General features: G+C 41.6%; 2 protein-coding genes across 2 annotated transcripts in view; both read right to left on the bottom strand.

Moving 5' to 3' along the window:
* The window catches only part of arfgef2 (ADP-ribosylation factor guanine nucleotide-exchange factor 2 (brefeldin A-inhibited)), a 31,996-nt gene extending 30,353 nt beyond the window's left edge, over positions 1-1,643 (bottom strand). Inside the window, exon 1 of the mRNA XM_057042136.1 lies at positions 1,325-1,643. Within this exon, the coding sequence (XP_056898116.1) occupies positions 1,325-1,475 (151 nt within the window). The 5' untranslated portion in view covers positions 1,476-1,643. The remainder of the gene's footprint in view (positions 1-1,324) is intronic.
* Positions 1,644-1,796: 153 nt separating this feature from the next.
* Positions 1,797-15,664, bottom strand: pard6b (par-6 partitioning defective 6 homolog beta (C. elegans)). The gene is made up of 3 exons (XM_057042138.1): positions 15,356-15,664; positions 13,334-13,556; positions 1,797-4,596 (listed from the first exon to the last, which is right to left on the bottom strand). The coding sequence occupies exons 1-3, from the start codon at positions 15,416-15,418 to the stop codon at positions 3,680-3,682; spliced, it is 1,203 nt and encodes a 400-aa protein (XP_056898118.1). The 5' UTR covers positions 15,419-15,664; the 3' UTR covers positions 1,797-3,679.
* Between the last annotated feature and the right edge of the window lie 1,186 nt (positions 15,665-16,850).

Genomic DNA, 16,850 nt, shown 5'->3' on the forward strand with positions numbered 1-16,850 from the left:
CAAGTGTGACACAACTTGACTTAATGTGCTCAGAGCAATGGTATCATTGTTCAATTTACAGAGCAGGTACAGCTTTATGGTTGCACAAACCTGCTTATATAGACTACAGTTCCAGGTCTCTGACACAGTCTTCACTGTACTAAGTGTACAAGTCAAACTGAATTGAACAGCTTTTTAAAAATATATTGAATTTCTATTGTCTTTTTTGTCGCCATGCTAACTTATCGTATCAGGTGTTGCACATGTTGCTACACAGAGTTCAGTTGCAGAGAAGTGGGGGGGGGCAGACACTAACATATGCACTGTTCACCAGGAACCATCCCTGTCAGTGCTGGAAAATATTTTCATTAGGAACCAAATTGGGACAGTTTATCAAAAAAAAAAAAAATAAAGGAAAGAAAAAAAGTGGCCTCGCATGATCACTCCATTGAAAAGCATATAGGAATAAACAAAATACATAATTAATTGCAATTCCCATGTGTTCACTCATTACTGAGGCGCTAAAAGTACAGTAAAGTGACACAGGCTGAATGAACCTTATTTATTTGCTGTTGGGCTCCGTTTGATTTAGGATTTCCCAAATTGCTCACTTCTTGTGGAGTACGGTATGTGAAGGATTATTGCTGAGCATTGCATAATTCACCAATCTATGGTGCAAAATGACCAACCAACTTCCTTCCTCAGACATCTAAACACATGTCGATGAGTTTACTACATAACAATGAGATGGCTGAACAAAAGCCAGTTGGTCATGACAGATCAGGCCGGAACTGTCATGTGTTGTCCTTAATGCGTCGCTAATGTCCAATTCTGTAACAGATGGTACTGAACTTTTCTGAACTTATTAACTTCTTTTTTAAGAAGCAGTTATTTTACCTTATTCCCATATGCAGCCGCTCATTAATTAATGACACCCCACACACACACACACGAAACTTTTATTGCTCTGCGTGTCCACTTATAAGCAACTGGTCCTGTCCAGCTGAAGTGTCCCGCATCAGCGGAGGGCTGGCCCGGTAGGGACAAAGCTACGTGCAACGCAGGGATTGATCCATTTACCTAGCACAGCTCTGACTAGCCTTCAACGTTAGCACGTTTACCTGTTTACACTGTTGAAACGCGTTTAAGGCAGAATATTTCCGCTGCAGAATGTCAAAGATTAACAAGCGGCTCACGCGCACAATAAGCACTAGCTAGAACCGAGGAGTAGACGAAAGCCAAACATGTTAGAGCTAGCGCTAGCTAGCTATAGCTCTCCCACTTCTTACTACCTTATGTTTTCATGGTCCACTCTGTCGGAACCTCGGAGCCGTTACACACTTACCCAGCGCCACTTGACATGCTTTCCGCAGCTGGTCGTGTTGGCTTCTCTTTACCTCCTTATCCAAGAGGATTTTTTCCAGGGCCCTTGACAGAAACATGCTTTTTGTTTTGCTCTCCTCGGTCTTACGATGCAAATGTTCTGGTTGCTGCATGTCTCAGAGATGATACCAATTTGCTCTCAAGCCATCCCCCTTGGCATGGTTCTGAGAACTGACAAGTAACGAGGAAAGCCACTCCAAGTCAGGTTCTCGGTGTCTCCCCTGCCGTTGCTACCTCATTTCAACGCTGCCATGTTGATGTCACGTCATGTCACGTGACGCTCAGCTGTCAGCTTTGCGAACGGTTAGCACGACGGTGCCTTCAGGGACTCACGCAAAACATAGGACATACCAATTTTTAGTTGCACACATTCTTTTTAAAAAGCTCCATTTCAAAGAAATACAAGGTTATCCGACAAAGCCCCTCAATTCACATTTTCTTGTGCACATTAATTTATTGTTATATTTCCAATGAGATTCTAAAACATTTGTATTGTGCTCTACAATATACATTGAGAAAAAAAAAAATCGATATGAAAATAATCACCTTAATCATAATTGTATGTCACGGCTTATCTGGCAAGCCAAACTCCCCGTTTGGTCATTGAAATGAACGTGGGTACCAACTCCAACGTGTAGCCTAATTGTATTTAGTGCTAATGCAGCTGCTGCTCCAAAAAAGAACAAAAAAAGATAGTTCATTGTATTATAAGTCACATCTTGAACTGTTGCTGCTATTTAAACAAGTAACAAATCATCAAAAGGAAAAAAAAAAAAAATCAATTGACACACGAAATTAGTCCAACGAGGCAAAAAAGTGTAATGGAAGGAAAATAAGTCTTACGATCTCATTGCCCTGTCTCGCCTTCATTAATGAAGGCCTCTGTGTACCACTAAACATTGTATTCTCAGTACCTTCAAAGTTGTTCAATGGTATGAAACCTGCACTAGTTCCTGCTCAAATATTCACTGTGTGATTAGACACTAAAAAAAAATAAAAATCAAGTGAGCAATGTATTCAGTCCAAATGTGCATCATTTCGGTCTGTTTTTGTGTCATCCACACTTTAGTAACTAAGATTTTTTTTTAAAAAGTAGTCTTTCACAATAATCCCAATAAACTGTACCGACAGACTGAAGGGAATCTCTTCCAACGAAGGTTATGAATGTAGAAATGTGATTCTGGATGGGAAATAGCCAAATTCAGCAGAATTTGGCTGAATATAATAATAATTTCTCAATTATGCAATACATGCAAAATTGTTAAATTCAGGACTTCTGACTATGTAGTGTTAACAGGAGTGGGTTACAGTGAATCTGTCACCCATTTCTTTTCTCTTATACCACAGTTTTCACATTTTGCAATTTGTTATGGTTAGATTATTAATGAAAAGCACATGCACAGTGAAAATGGGCGTACATATTAGAGATCCAGTCATATGTAAATATCTCTGGACCTTTTCATGAAAAACCCTAGCTAGAAAATTGTGGATGAGTAGTACAGCAGTGACAAACGCTACACTAATGATAGAGAGAAACCAATATATGAAAAATTAAAATCACATTCACATATTTTTTCGCAAGTGAGGCACAGAAGTAGCTCTTGTCATACACATGAAGAGCTGCATGAGTTATCATATTTTATAGTTACATTACCTACCATTAGGAACCAGTTGTGCTTTCTGTTGACATGAATAAGTTGTACACTTAAATCTGAGATACACGATTATCACTACAAAATACCAAAAATAATATGAAGCAGATCTAATCATAGAGTAAAATAAAAAAAGAAAATCACCAAGTTGTGGCCAACATTTAAAGATAACATCCTTTCAGTTCCAGGAACAGAAAAACCCAACAGTAGTGGCTAAAAGAATCAGAGTCTAAAGGCCCCAGACTCGTTGGATCAGCCTTCTCTTGAAAACACTGTATGAAAAGTACTGTGACTGGAGGGGGATCGTTGTCAAGTAATCAGGCAACAACTGCAGGTTATCAACACACGCGTCAGCGTTTGTTAAAAAGGACTCATGAGTCGGGTCAAAGGACTTGTATCCTGCTAGTACAGAAAGACATAAGCTCCTGATCCCTCTAACTGTAGCTCAGTGGACAGTTCTGTAAAATAAAATTATTTCTAACATTACACATAAATTACGCATTATCACATAAAACTCGGATTCATGTTCATTTTGAGAGGAGCTGAATAGCACAAATCAGTATTTTTGTGGAATCCCTCAGTGACAAAGGGGCCATTTATTGATTTTAATGGCATGACTTGACATGAATGACTGTTTTCCAGTGTTTACCGTTTGGGCGACTAGTCTAGAGAGTTATTACAGTTCCTTCCTCCTCCAGGGTAGGCCTTTCCAATGCGTTATCAGACGGCGATGTGAATGTGGCATTGGCGTTGCTCAGTGCTCTACTGCTACCACTTACCAGTACGTTTCCATTGGAATTAAGGGACATGTCAGATGTTGCAGCTGTGCGCAGGTCCAGGTGTGGCTCGTAGTGAGGTAATGAGGGCATGCTGTAAGTGGGGGGGGTGCATCCAATGTGTTCGGCTTCACCATCGGCTTCAATCACCAGGTCTTCGTCGTCGTCATCACTTTCCAGCTCTTCTCCATCAGGGAAGTTCTGGATGATGTGCAAAGGCATGGAAGCTGTATTGCCAAGTCCACTATGGCCACAATAACTGGCGCCACTGTCTGAGGAGCGTCCCGAGCTGCCAGATGCCATGCCTCCTCCTCCTCCTCCTCCGCTGCGAACTACATTGTTTCTCTGGTTGGCAGGCTTGACAGTGATAATAAGATTGTGGCTGTTAGCGATCATCATGTCTGTCACCTGGTCAAGAGACTTTCCAGCTACCTCTATGCCATTCACCTCTAGCACTTCATCATTCACTGCCAATAGACCCGTGCTTTCTGCCAGGCCACCAGGCACCATACGAGAGATAAAGATACCAGGGACTTTTTCTAACCCTTGTGGAGTGACTCTCACACTGGAGCCATCACGTATGTAGAAGCCCAGAGGTTTTTCCTGGCCGTGTTTGTATAGGCGAACACGCCGGTGAGTCTCGGGAAGGATGTCCACGTCTATGATGGATGAGACGGGGCGGAAGTCTCTTGGGAAACTGATGATCACCGGTGTCTTTTTTTTGTTGGCATCAGGTCGTAAAAGCACAGCGGAGATTCCCGTGCTTTTCTTGCTGGTCATGCCAAATTTTGTGTAATCAGCTTCTTCTGTAAAATATATAAAAGTAAAAAAGACATGCATTAATAAAATCTCAGAGTTTTCCAGAAACACGTTGTTTAAATCTTAGCTTCACCGCTACATTTGAGGTTAACCACACAAGTATTTAACACGTCTCATATCATTCTTTAAACTTTCCAATTTGGGTCGCAGCAGCGGAAAACCTGTTAAAGTGGCTCAATTTAAGATCAAAGGGGGGGGGGGGGGACTTCCCTAATTTAAACTAAGCTGATTTTTTTTTCCTTAAGCAAGAATAAAAATGGCACGCCAAACAATAAAGTAACAACTAGTTTAGCATACAGAAGAAAGCAAGAATTCATGTGTACAATGCCACCCGTGAAAAGCCTCCCCAGTATCTACATGTAGAGGAAAAGATCTGAGAGGGAGTGGGAACATCTCACTTACAAGAACTGGGCTGAAAACACACAATAAAAAGTTGCAGCAAAGGCAGAAGTTAAAGAAAATACAAGAACAGCAACAGCAAACCTAAAGTCAGCACAAACACACAGCAAAACTCTCAGGCCCTGATAACTTAGTGTTGTGTTGAAATAAATGATCACTTTCAAAAATTACACTTTTACCCTCGTGTAACTAAACAGCCTGGAGGAGTCACTGCTCAAGGGCACACAAACCCTTCCCTAACCTAATGTCCACATTGGCAAACTGGGAGAAATGCATTTAAATTTTGCACCTCCCTTTTCTACAATGTCAATTGCAGCTGTAGACTTTAAACCTGGTAAACCGAGTGCGGGTAATAACAGCATTGCATTGACTCTGCCAGGTAAGATGGAAGAAATTGGACCTTGCCTTTCTTATAGCTAACAGTATATTACACATGGCTAAATATTAACATGGTTGGAATTTTGTTCTCAAACACACTTTCAGAGTAAAAAAAACCTTCATAAAATGTATTTTGTTCTTAGTTACCAACGTCAAAACCCTTAATTCTTCAGTTTGGAACAGGCCAATGCGTAAACTGTACTGGGCAATGTGCAAATTATACTCATTAAGGTTAAAGGCGACACAGTGATATGCATTAGAAGTCCGTTTACATTTAAAACACCAAAAATGACAGAAAAGGCATCCTTATATCATAAAAAATTCATATGCTGGCAAAATCAAATCCAAAGAGCAGCACGGTGGTGTAGAGGCTAACACTATCACAGCATGAATACCGGTTCCACACTTTGTCAGAATATGCATTTTCTTGTACTTTAATAAAATCTATTTACCTTTCAAATATTCCAAATAGGCTAAAAATAGAAAATGATGTTTCCCTTCCTATTTAAACACTAGTGTGTTGTGCATTATTCTGATTAATGGTATAACGGCAACTTTGGTGTCAATAATACAGTTGACAAACTCCATCCATTCTCTACCACTTATCTGGGGTCGAGTCGTGGGGGCAGCAGCCTAAGCAAAGAGGCCCAGACTTCCCTCTCCCCAGCTACTTCTTCCAGCTCATCCGGGAGGATCCCCAGGCATTCCCAGACCAGTCGAGAGACATTGGGCCAGATTCACGAAACGTTCTTACGAACAAATTTGTTCTTAAGTCCCACTTACGAACATTTTACGAAGATTGTGGCATTAGACGACCCCCTAAGTATGATAAGTTGTCTGTCTATAATAGTAAGTGGAACTACAGAATTAGTAACAATAAGCTTTTTCAAAGAGGTAGGTTTTAAGCCTAATTTTAAAAGTAGCGATGGAGTCAGCCTCCCGTACCTGGACAGGGAGCTGGTTCCATAGCAGGGGGGCCTGGTAGCTAAATGCTCGGCCCCCCATTCTACCCCTAGAGACTCTGTGGACCACAAGTAGACCAGCATTCTGAGAGCGGAGCGGTCTATTGGGCTGGTAGGATGGAGCTAGGCCTCTGAGGACCTTGTAGGTCAAAAGAAGGGTATTAAAAATTATTCTAAATTTAACAGGCAGCCAATGAAGCGACGCCATTACAGGAGTTATGTGATCTCTTTTATCAATACCTGTCAGAACTCTGGCTGCAGCATTTTGGATCAGCTGGAGGCTTCTTAAAGAGTTGTTTGGACACCCTGATAATAAAGAATTACAATAGTCCAGCCTGGAAGTAACAAATACATGGACTAACTTTTCAGCATCATGCTGCGTCAGTAGCTTCCTGATCTTTGAGATGTTCCTCAGGTGAAAAAAGGCACTTCTGGAGACTGTTTTAATGTGTGAGTTGAAGGAGAGATTTTGATCAAAAGTTACTCCTAGATTCCTCACAGAGACTAGATGTTGATGAGATACCATCTAGAGTGATCATGTGATCTAATCTATCCCTCAGAGGTTCAGGACCAAACACCATGACCTCAGTTTTTCCTGAGTTAAGGAGGAGGAAATTTGAAGACATCCACGACTTTATGTCTTTAAGACAGGTCTGGAGCTTCACTAACTTCTCTGTCTCCTCTGGTTTCATGGATAAATATAGCTGAGTGTCATCAGCATAACAATGAACATTTATCCAATGCTGCCGAATAATGTTCCCTAAGGGAAGCATGTACAAGGTGAAGAGGATTGGTCCAAGTACAGAACCTTGTGGAACTCCATGGCTAACCCTACTGTATGAGGAGGGAACACCATAAACCTGAGCAAACAGCTATCTATCAGATTAATATGATCTAAACCAGTCTAGTGCTGTCCCTTTAATCCCAATCACATGTTCCAGTCTCTGTAACAGGATGCTGTGATCAACTCTGTCATAAAAGTTATGAACAGAATCGGTGACAAAGGGCAGCCCTGGCAGAGACCAACCCTCACTGGAAACGAGTTCGACTTACTGCCAGCAATGCGGACCAAACTCTGACACCGATCGTACAGGGAGCGGACGGCCCGTATCAGAGGGCCCGGCACCAGTTGTCAACAATTGACAAAATGTCTTGTTGATTCTGCCCTCCAAGTTTGTGGTAAGATACTGGATCTGCTCCTGCCTGCAAACTGAGATCTAATATCGGTACTTTGTTGTGTTTTTGTCTTTTCGGTTGGGTTTTTTATCTTACTTTTATTTGATGAAAACTTTTCCTTTAGTCTTGGTATTTATGCACATAAATGCTCTTGCACTGCAATTTAAAATAAAGGGTTTGTGGATTGAATCATTGCCTTGGTGGTGTTGGACCGAGAGGACGTCAGTGGTTTCTTTTGCAATGGATGTCAAATATTCTTCCATTTGTTCAGCTAACAAAGGTTCTAGCATATTCAAGAGTACATATAATTCAATGATTCCAGTAACAAGAGATTACTTCTTTATCACGGAACTTGGGATAAGTTAGGCAATAAATTAACTTTTTCTCCAGAAAATTGAGCATGTCTGACAATATTAGAGTTATAATGGCTGAGCAACAGAGCCAGCAGCTCCAAATCTACAGCTCTAGAGAGATTTCAGTGTACAGCAGTCACTATCAACAGCTAGCCAGGAAAGACAAAGATCCAGTTGTGACCTGACAGTGAGATCACAAGCAGCCAAGGATCCTTTATACAGAGGGGGAGAGCAGCTCAGGGAGTCTGATCACACAGGTGAACAACTGTAGTTCCAACTGCTACAGAAGGTTATTCTGGTTCTGACACAAAGGTGCCATTTTTTTAATGTTTTTCTTTTATCTGAACCATTCTCAAGTTCTCTTTTGTTCACCCTAACTAACTGACATACCCCAAATATAAACAGAATTGCTTAAACATCCTTCTCCTGGCAAATAGACCCATGCAATTATGTTGCTGGGATTTCTTAATGAACACAGATGCACAACAGAAATTGAGCAATGGAGAGGATAAAAATGGCAATTCTATACATATTTAGTGAACTGAAGGCATAAACTGATGGCAGAAATGTGCTTTATGTTTAGAATGTTTGCATGTATTTATGCACACAAAACTGAATTCCATTAACAAAGCTGTCTATGACACAGAAACTGCAGCCAGGTATGTAGTGCTAGGAACAACATCGAATAACATCATTCAACATCACATCAACCACCTCGGAGGTAGCAAAAGTCCCCAACAATCTTGAAAAAATGATAATGGTGTCTGTTTTACATGTTTACATATTGTGCCTCAGAAACCACAGTATAAAAAAATGATGCAAGCAGCTGAAGGCTGACATGTTGGTGATGCGTCTGAATGTCTCCGAAATCTCAGGATTCCTGGCATGGGCTGATGTAAATAGAGCAGGAGACTGGATCAGTTGTGTTTCCTTTTTTGTTGCTCAATGTTACTGATGAAATCAGCGGAAAAAGAAGGCTGGTATTAGGTGGGTGTGTATAATAAAGAGGAGGGGGAAGAAGGTTCACCCTATCATAGTTTAGGATGGTTAACATACCTTTGAGGCACAGCTGATATTGAAGTGCCTTAATGTTGCTGATAAGACAGGAGGAGAAATGGAAGGAGAGGTAAAAGGGAGGTTCCTCAGAGGAAAACACCAAGAAGCCTGACATGCTAGCAATGCAGACTGGTGAAATTACAAGGTTAGATGTTTAGGAGGTATTTGGTAGCAGTTTAAAGTCAGCCACTTCATGACTACATATTCCTGAGTGTCTCTGCTAGTTGAATCTTAGCAACTGGACGGTTTCAAGAAGACGTTTCCCTTCTCATCCAAGAGGCTTCATCAGTTCTGACTGACTGTTTTGGAGTTAAGGTGATGTATCAGACCCCACGTCTATTTAGGATGATCGTTGCGGGACAGCAAAGCAAACACGATTTACAGCAGTCCACTATGAATCAGGCTGCCGCTACTTTAGGCTACTTTCTGTCCATAAAGCTCTGAGAAGCATACTGAACTGTTATGAACCCACCCAAACACAAGTGCTGCAACTAATCAAGGGGCAGGGCTGGGGTTCAAGCTGTTGAAGGGGAGGGTGAGACAGCTCCTTCATCAACGTTATGGAGTTTTACACAGGTACACCAACACAGCCTTTAAGGTGCCAAAGATTGGATATTCCAGTGGACAGAACTTTCGCAAGTTCTTTAGGGTACAAAAAGTGATATCATAAAACTTAGTAAGCTTTTCTGAATCTTTAAGACACAATCCAAGACATTTTTTTAAAGAAATATAAAACATAATCTCTTTCTCTGCCTTTTCCTCTACGGAGCAGCATGAGTCTTACAAAAGAAGCCAAAGCTCTGACCTGTTCCTGTGTATTCTAGCCTGCAGAAATGATCAGAGCCTGGACTCATTCCACCTGACCCCTCTATCCATTCGTCTATCGCCTTTTGCTCTCTTAACCTCCCTAGCCTAGGCCTCACTCTGCATTCCTCCTGTACTAATACTACTGCCACTCTCTCCTCTGTCCCTCGCTGCATTCCTGTTCCAATTACACACAACTCCCTCTCCTTTCCCATCTCTCCAATTATGTGACAGTTTGGCAAAGTCAAATGATTGGAATATTCTCTTTAATACTGATCTCCATCACTTTAATAACCCTTCTTTGAGTGCCTTGCAAAACTGCTAATACATTTTTCTATTTTTTTAACATTATAAGCATTTCGGATTTATGCGGCAGACCGACATAAAAAAGAAAATAATTGTGGAAACAAAATTCTATGTAGCATTCAGGGTATATCTTTAAGAGTGTTGCCTATCAAGAGATACCAAGTTTTGCTCAGTCAGATTAAAAAGAGTGCCGGTAAGAATCTAAATAAGGTTTAGATCTGGACTTTGACTGGCCAGTTCAACCCATGATTGTACTTTGCCATTCCTGTTTTGCAGCAATTACGCAAACATGCAGTACTTTCTGTTGGTCCGTCACACAAAATTCTGATCAAACACATTCAGGATTGTGCTTGTAAACTGGCAAAATGTAGAGCTCAAGTGCTGGTATGGACAGGTTAGAAAATGAATGATTCCTTCACTTATTGTTTGGGCTCTTTAAGGTTATGTTCCTAAAAAAAATCTATCACATGTGACTATCAAAATAGGGCAAATGCCTTTGAGTCACCTGTGGGTACACATTAAACCCACTTTCATCCTTTAATTTTAAAATCTGACAGTGGAATACTCCACTCTACTCGTGACTGCATCCTCTCATACATGTGGGTGGGGTAGTTAAACTAATCATGTTGTACTTTCATAATGTACATAACCATTTGCTCCGACTAGATGACTCATATGCTGGATACTAATTCCACTGGCGTTCCTGGCACAGGATATGCAAATAAAAGTGTTTCAGTCTCCTTTATATTCCCCCTTTACCTTTCTAGTTGTAATTCAAGGATAACCGTACTGTAAACAAACTAAGATCCTACAAGAATGGCTTGCTTTGAATGTCCATAACTGCCCCACTGCTCATGCAGGGAATCAGAGGATCAACAATATGGACAGATATGCCAAGTATTGCCTGTTCTAAGCATACATTGAACTACAGCAGCCTTTAGCAGCATCCACTGTTAACCATTCTATAAAACAACAGGCCTCTTTGCTGCTGCCATGACATGTCAACAATTATTGCCAAGTTGTTCACCCAAGGATAACACAAGGTGAATAACTTGGCACTCCCTTTGAATGACTGCTGTGTTCTTGTTCCTTGAATTCGGTAGTAAAACAGAACAAGTACAACTGATCAATCATTGTTAATAAAGAAACAGTAGCAGAAACTGATGGCAGTATCTATTCTGGCATTGCGGAACAAGGCATTGCCTCTTTCCTGCTTCCCCTGTATTTAACCACATTTTTCGGTAAACTTAATAGCTCTCACAGTCCACAAACACATATAAAAAATAAAAAGAGGGGTGAAGTGGAACAAGCTTTAGACAGACGTGGGATTGATAGACAATAGTGTATAATTTACTCAGCAGATAAAACTGAAGAATGCTCGAGGTTGCACATTGTTCATGATACGCCATTCTGCTTTCATCACACCTGATTTAATTCCATTTTTAAAAACACCACGTGATGTTGGTGTTGTATGAGTTTTGGTTAGCCTTTGCCCAAAGTGCAACAAACTCAATCACGTTCATTGAGGTCCTAAATAGGGATACCAATTCACACATTAAGCATTATACATGTAGCCTTTCACCAAGTGATTCCTCCTCTGTCACATGAGAGTGGAAACAAAGGCTCAGAATTAAACATGATCTAATTTATACTGACACACCAGTGAGGTTTTATCTTGTGACTTCCCGTTTTATTTTAAAATGTAAATCTCTTATTTCAGGTCACCTGCCTGATTGTGTTGACTGTTTCCCACTGTCTACATGTATCTGTGTATAGTCTGAGTCTTTCCTAGTCCTGATCCCAGAGAGTTTCATTCTGTTTCAGCCATGATGAGACCTTGTCTAATTTTCCTCTTAAGAGTGGGGGTTTTCTTCAGTAGTTTTTGAGTTATATTGAACATCTTTGTTACCTGTTACTGCCTTTTTATTGCCTCTAGATATTATTTTAGGATTTCCCAAGTGTTTAAAATAGCCACTGATTGAGAGAGTTCTTTGTTAGGGTTTGTTTTCCAAAGCCTTTTATTTACTGGTACCCTTCTTCAGGATTGATTTTCTTTTGGAGGGGGTACATTTTTTTTAGACCTTTTTCCTCTGCTGACTTTTAGTTTAAGGTTTTAAGGCCAGTTTTAGTTTTGACTCTGCCCAAGCAATTTGGTTAGTTTAAAAAATAAAAAAAATAAAAAAACGTATTGAAGCTGTTCATCAACCTCTGGGTCTGAATCCTGATTAGAGTTCCGGCCTGACAAAGTAGTTTACCATTTCTCCATTGTTGCAGTTAGTCACAGTCACATTTCATTTCTACACTTCAACCTCACTGCATTTGCTTCACAACATTCTCATGAGAACACATCCTGTCGCTCTTGTCGCAACCACTAAGAAAATACATGCTTTTACTGCACACACTTCTAATATCTTATAATATAATTACATTTATTTACAATAATTGTATTGTTGAAGTGTAATATCCTTGTTCCAAAAATAGTATTATACAAAAAATATTAAATATCAGGAGAGGAATCTGGAAGAGGTGAGAAAATTTCAGGATAAACTGAAGGTGTCTTCACAGTTAATTTATGCCTATAGCACTGACACACCAGCAGGTAACTATTACAAAGCACCGCATTGGTACTGGTGAACATTTTATACTGGGAGCAGAAAGAGCTTAACAATGCACGTGCATGTGTGCATGGTGAGGCTCTTAAATCTGTGGGGTTTGCAGATTGTGGTTGTATTTCTCTTCCTCAGAGTTCTTTACAATAAATATACCTGGTAGTCTATAAGGTAGTGTATGCAGGAGCAACTCAGTATACATTGGCTATATTTTAGTATGTGACCAGAAGCGAGTTTGGGTATATAACAGAAACATGGTTCCATGTAAAGCTGTATAGTGACCCTGCTAATCTTCTGACAAAGTGGATTAGCTTATCTGGGGTTTTACAGCAAAGTGCAACAACTCAAACCCAAGAGCGCATTTGGCCCATACTACCCTTTGTTCTACAGAAACTGGTGACAATTAACCAGTTTGTCAGCCCCAAAGATGAAGAAAAATAAGAAAAACAGGATGGTCTCCGGTGCTGACTTTTTTGCCCAAACTTACTTAGACCACCACTCCGACGTGATACATCAAGAACAACGTAAACTATTGTTCTTGGATAAAATATCAGCAAAAGTATTCAAAGTTCAGGAAAAAGAAAGAGGGATAAAAGCTAGTTTTTCAGACAAAGAAGACAAAAACAGTCATTTCAAGTTTTGAAGGCAGAAAAGGGAACTCATAACTGCGTCTTTACTCACCTTTCCTCTGCAGAAACAACCTGAGGAGAGGGCTGGCAGTGGAGATGGCTTTACAATAATTATCATCGTTGTTGATGGGCAGCAGGTCACCATGCACATCAGCATAGCCCACCAAAAGCTCCACATTTGGGATATGATGAACATGCTGCAGAAGGCCATAGAACTCATTGAAGCGACCCGGTTTTGACCGATCGAGCGAGAAGCGACGAAACTCTGCACCAAACTAGGACGCATAAACAGAAAAAACAAGATATCAGCATGACCAAGGGTCCATATTTTCTCCATCTCTATGATTCTGCAAAGGATCATCAAAATGTTTAAGACTGAGCAACATGACACATGTAATGGGAAACTCAACGGATGCAGTCTATCAACATTTTAAAATAGGGTGGTGGTAGCTCGGGTCAGTGCAGACAAAACATAGCAGGTTTTCTGGCAGTAGGGGGAGGTACCAGAATACCTTCAGAGCACTGCCAAGGTACCCTTGAGCAAGGTACTAAACCCGCAATTTCTCATATAGGGCCCTGCGATGAGCTGGCGACCCATCCAGGGAGGACCTGCCTTTGCCCTTATGTGCCCCCCCCGCATGGTATGTACCACCGACAAATTGAGGAAGTGGCTGATATCGAGAAAACCTACCAGTGGCTGGCAAAGGCCGGGCTGAAAGACAGCACAGAGGCACTAATCATGGCTGCACAAGAACAGGCCCTGAGCACCAGAGCAATAGAGGCCAGGGTCTACCATACCAGACAAGACCCCAGGTGTAGACTGTGTGGAGACGCCCCTGAGACAGTCCAGCACATCACAGCAGGGTGCAAGATGCTGGCAGGCAAGGCATACATGGAACGGCATAACCAGGTGGCTGGCATAGTGAACAGGAACATCTGCACTGAGTATGGACTGGAGGTCCCAGGGACCAGGTGGGAGACACCCCCGAAAGTGGTGGAGAACGAGCAGGTCAAGATCCTGTGGGACTTCCAGATCCAGACTGACAAGATGGTGGTGGCCAACCAGCCTGACATTGTGGTGGATAAACACCAGAAGACAGTGGTGGTGATAGATGTAGCAATCCCGAGTGATAGCAACATCAGGAAGAAGGAACACGAGAAGCTGGAGAAGTACCAAGGGCTGAAGGAGGAGATGGAGAGAATGTGGGGCATGAAGGCAACAGTGGTCCCAGTGGTGATGGGGACACTAGGGGCAGTAACACCCAACCTGAGTAGATGGCTCCAACAGATACCAGGAACCACACCAGAGATCTCTCCAGAAGAGTGCAGTCCTAGGAACAGCTAAGATCCTGCGCAGAACCCTCAGACTCCCAGGCCTCTGGTAGAGGACCCGAGTCTGAAGGAAGGAGGCACCGCCCAGGAGGGCGAGGAAGATATATATAAATATAATATATATATATATAAAACCAACAATAACTACGGTGAATAAGGATGTACCAATAGCTAGATAGAGAAGTTGTTCCAGCTTTACACACAAAAGGAACCTTGCACCTTTGTGTGGGTAAATTATTGACTCCTACACTTTCGATACAGTTGGAAACAAATGCAAGCCAAAAAGGTGAGCAGCCAAGATCCCTTTTCATCAGGCGGATCAGTCGTGGAGGGGGGGGAGCTTGTCCAGAGAATGAGGGGCACTGAAAGATCATGGAGGATGAAAAGAATCGGACCAGGTGTAGGACACGGACGAGGGCTTCAGTTCTGACGCCAAAGTAAAGAAGTCCGAGTTGTAAATGATTGAGACAAATCAGAGGGAGGAAACGGTGATCGGGGAGGTGTCGCTCCGGCTGACACTAGCCTACTTCTCACCTAGAACAATCCTCGGAAATTCACAACGGATCTATGACTGTAATCGTAATAAGTCTGATCAGCTAAACAGCTAGTTAGTAAAGCAACACTCGAGCTTGCGCAGCCGGATGAATCCGAACTTAGTTGGTTGAATTATCTATCATTATTAACATTCTTAGGCGAGTTAAACCAACAGAGATAACAAATGTAGCTGCTTAAAACCCCATACCTTGCTCTTCACCTCGACTGTACTCAGAGAACGGTTGCTCGGGACTCGGTGGCTCTTGTTCATGTTTTGCTAGCAGCGAGACCGCCGCGAAAGCTCCCACTCGGGCTGCTCCTTTCACCGCTGTTCACGTCTGCTAATTATCCCTGGATCCCCCGGAAAATGCTTGTCCCGTCAAATAACCAGCATGGCTTCTTCTCCGGCATAAGTATGGGTCCTTTAGCCCGGCGAAGCCTGTGAACTTGTCTCTTCTCAGTCGCTGTTGCCTTTTGCACAGACCAACTGTGACGCCGTCTCTCATTGACTCACACGGAACTTCAAAATAAAAGGCACAATATTACATATATTGCTTGCGTTAAGGGTGTATTAAATGTATCTTAAAGCATGCAGGAATAATAAAGTTTTATACTCACCTATTTCCATTTTGTACTACTTTAACCTGCAGGTCCAGTTCGCTTATCCCTTGCAATTTGCAAGTTTAGCGGTTAGCAAAATGCGTACTTAAATATTTATAGAGGCACCTATCATCAATTTAGTCAGTGACACTGACAACGGCTCCATTATTATTATTATTATATTATTATTATTATTATTATTATTATTATTATTATACAGTTATATCTGCCAACAGCTGCTGCAGCATGAATATGGACTTCCATCTCTGGAGCAGCTGTCACGACAGCTCTGACATTCACAAGTAATTTGGATTTTTTTTTCTTTTAATAATCCGTTTCAATAGATCTATATCTATCTTGGATAGATAGTTCTACAAATAGATTATTAAAAGTGATTAGACTTAAAGGTGTAAGGTTTCAAAGACCTCATCTAAATATACTGTATATGGGCTTTTTTTAGTGATACCTTACCAGCCCAATAGACCGCTCCGCTCTCAGGCCCCCCCTGCTATGGAACCAGCTCCCTGTGCAGGTACGGTAGGCTGACTCCATCGCTACTTTTAAGATCAGACTTCAAACCTTCCTCTTTGAAAAAGCTTATTGTTACTAATTCTGTAGTTCCAGTTATTATCATAGACAGACAAATTATCATATTTAGGGGGTCGTCTAATCATTAGGTCACATCTTAGCTGTGCTGCTATAGGCCGGGGCTGCCGGGGTCCGGAAACATGATCACCTGACAGGCCTCTGGTCATGGCTTCCTCTCCTCACCCCTCCCCCTCCCTCTTCTCTTCTATCCTTCTCCCTCTCCCTCTCCCTCTCCCCCTCCCCTCCCCTCCCCTCCCCTCCCCTCCCATCCTTCTCCCTCTCCCTCTCCCTCTCCCTCTCCCTCTGGGAGAGGGAGAGGCCTGTCTTCTGATAAAATCATACCAGTATAGAGCTTTTTCTGACCATCAGTTGCCACACAATGAATAAAAACTAAGACAAAAAAGCAAATGACAACTGTCATTTATATATTTGTGTGTTTACATATTCATGAAACCAATTATTTTACATTCTGTACAATAGTTTTCATAGCTTGTAGGAAGTAATTTGAAACTGGA

The sequence above is a fragment of the Takifugu flavidus genome, chromosome 8 (genome assembly GCF_003711565.1).
Source record: "Takifugu flavidus isolate HTHZ2018 chromosome 8, ASM371156v2, whole genome shotgun sequence".
In the NCBI taxonomy this organism is placed as follows: Eukaryota; Metazoa; Chordata; class Actinopteri; order Tetraodontiformes; family Tetraodontidae; genus Takifugu; species Takifugu flavidus.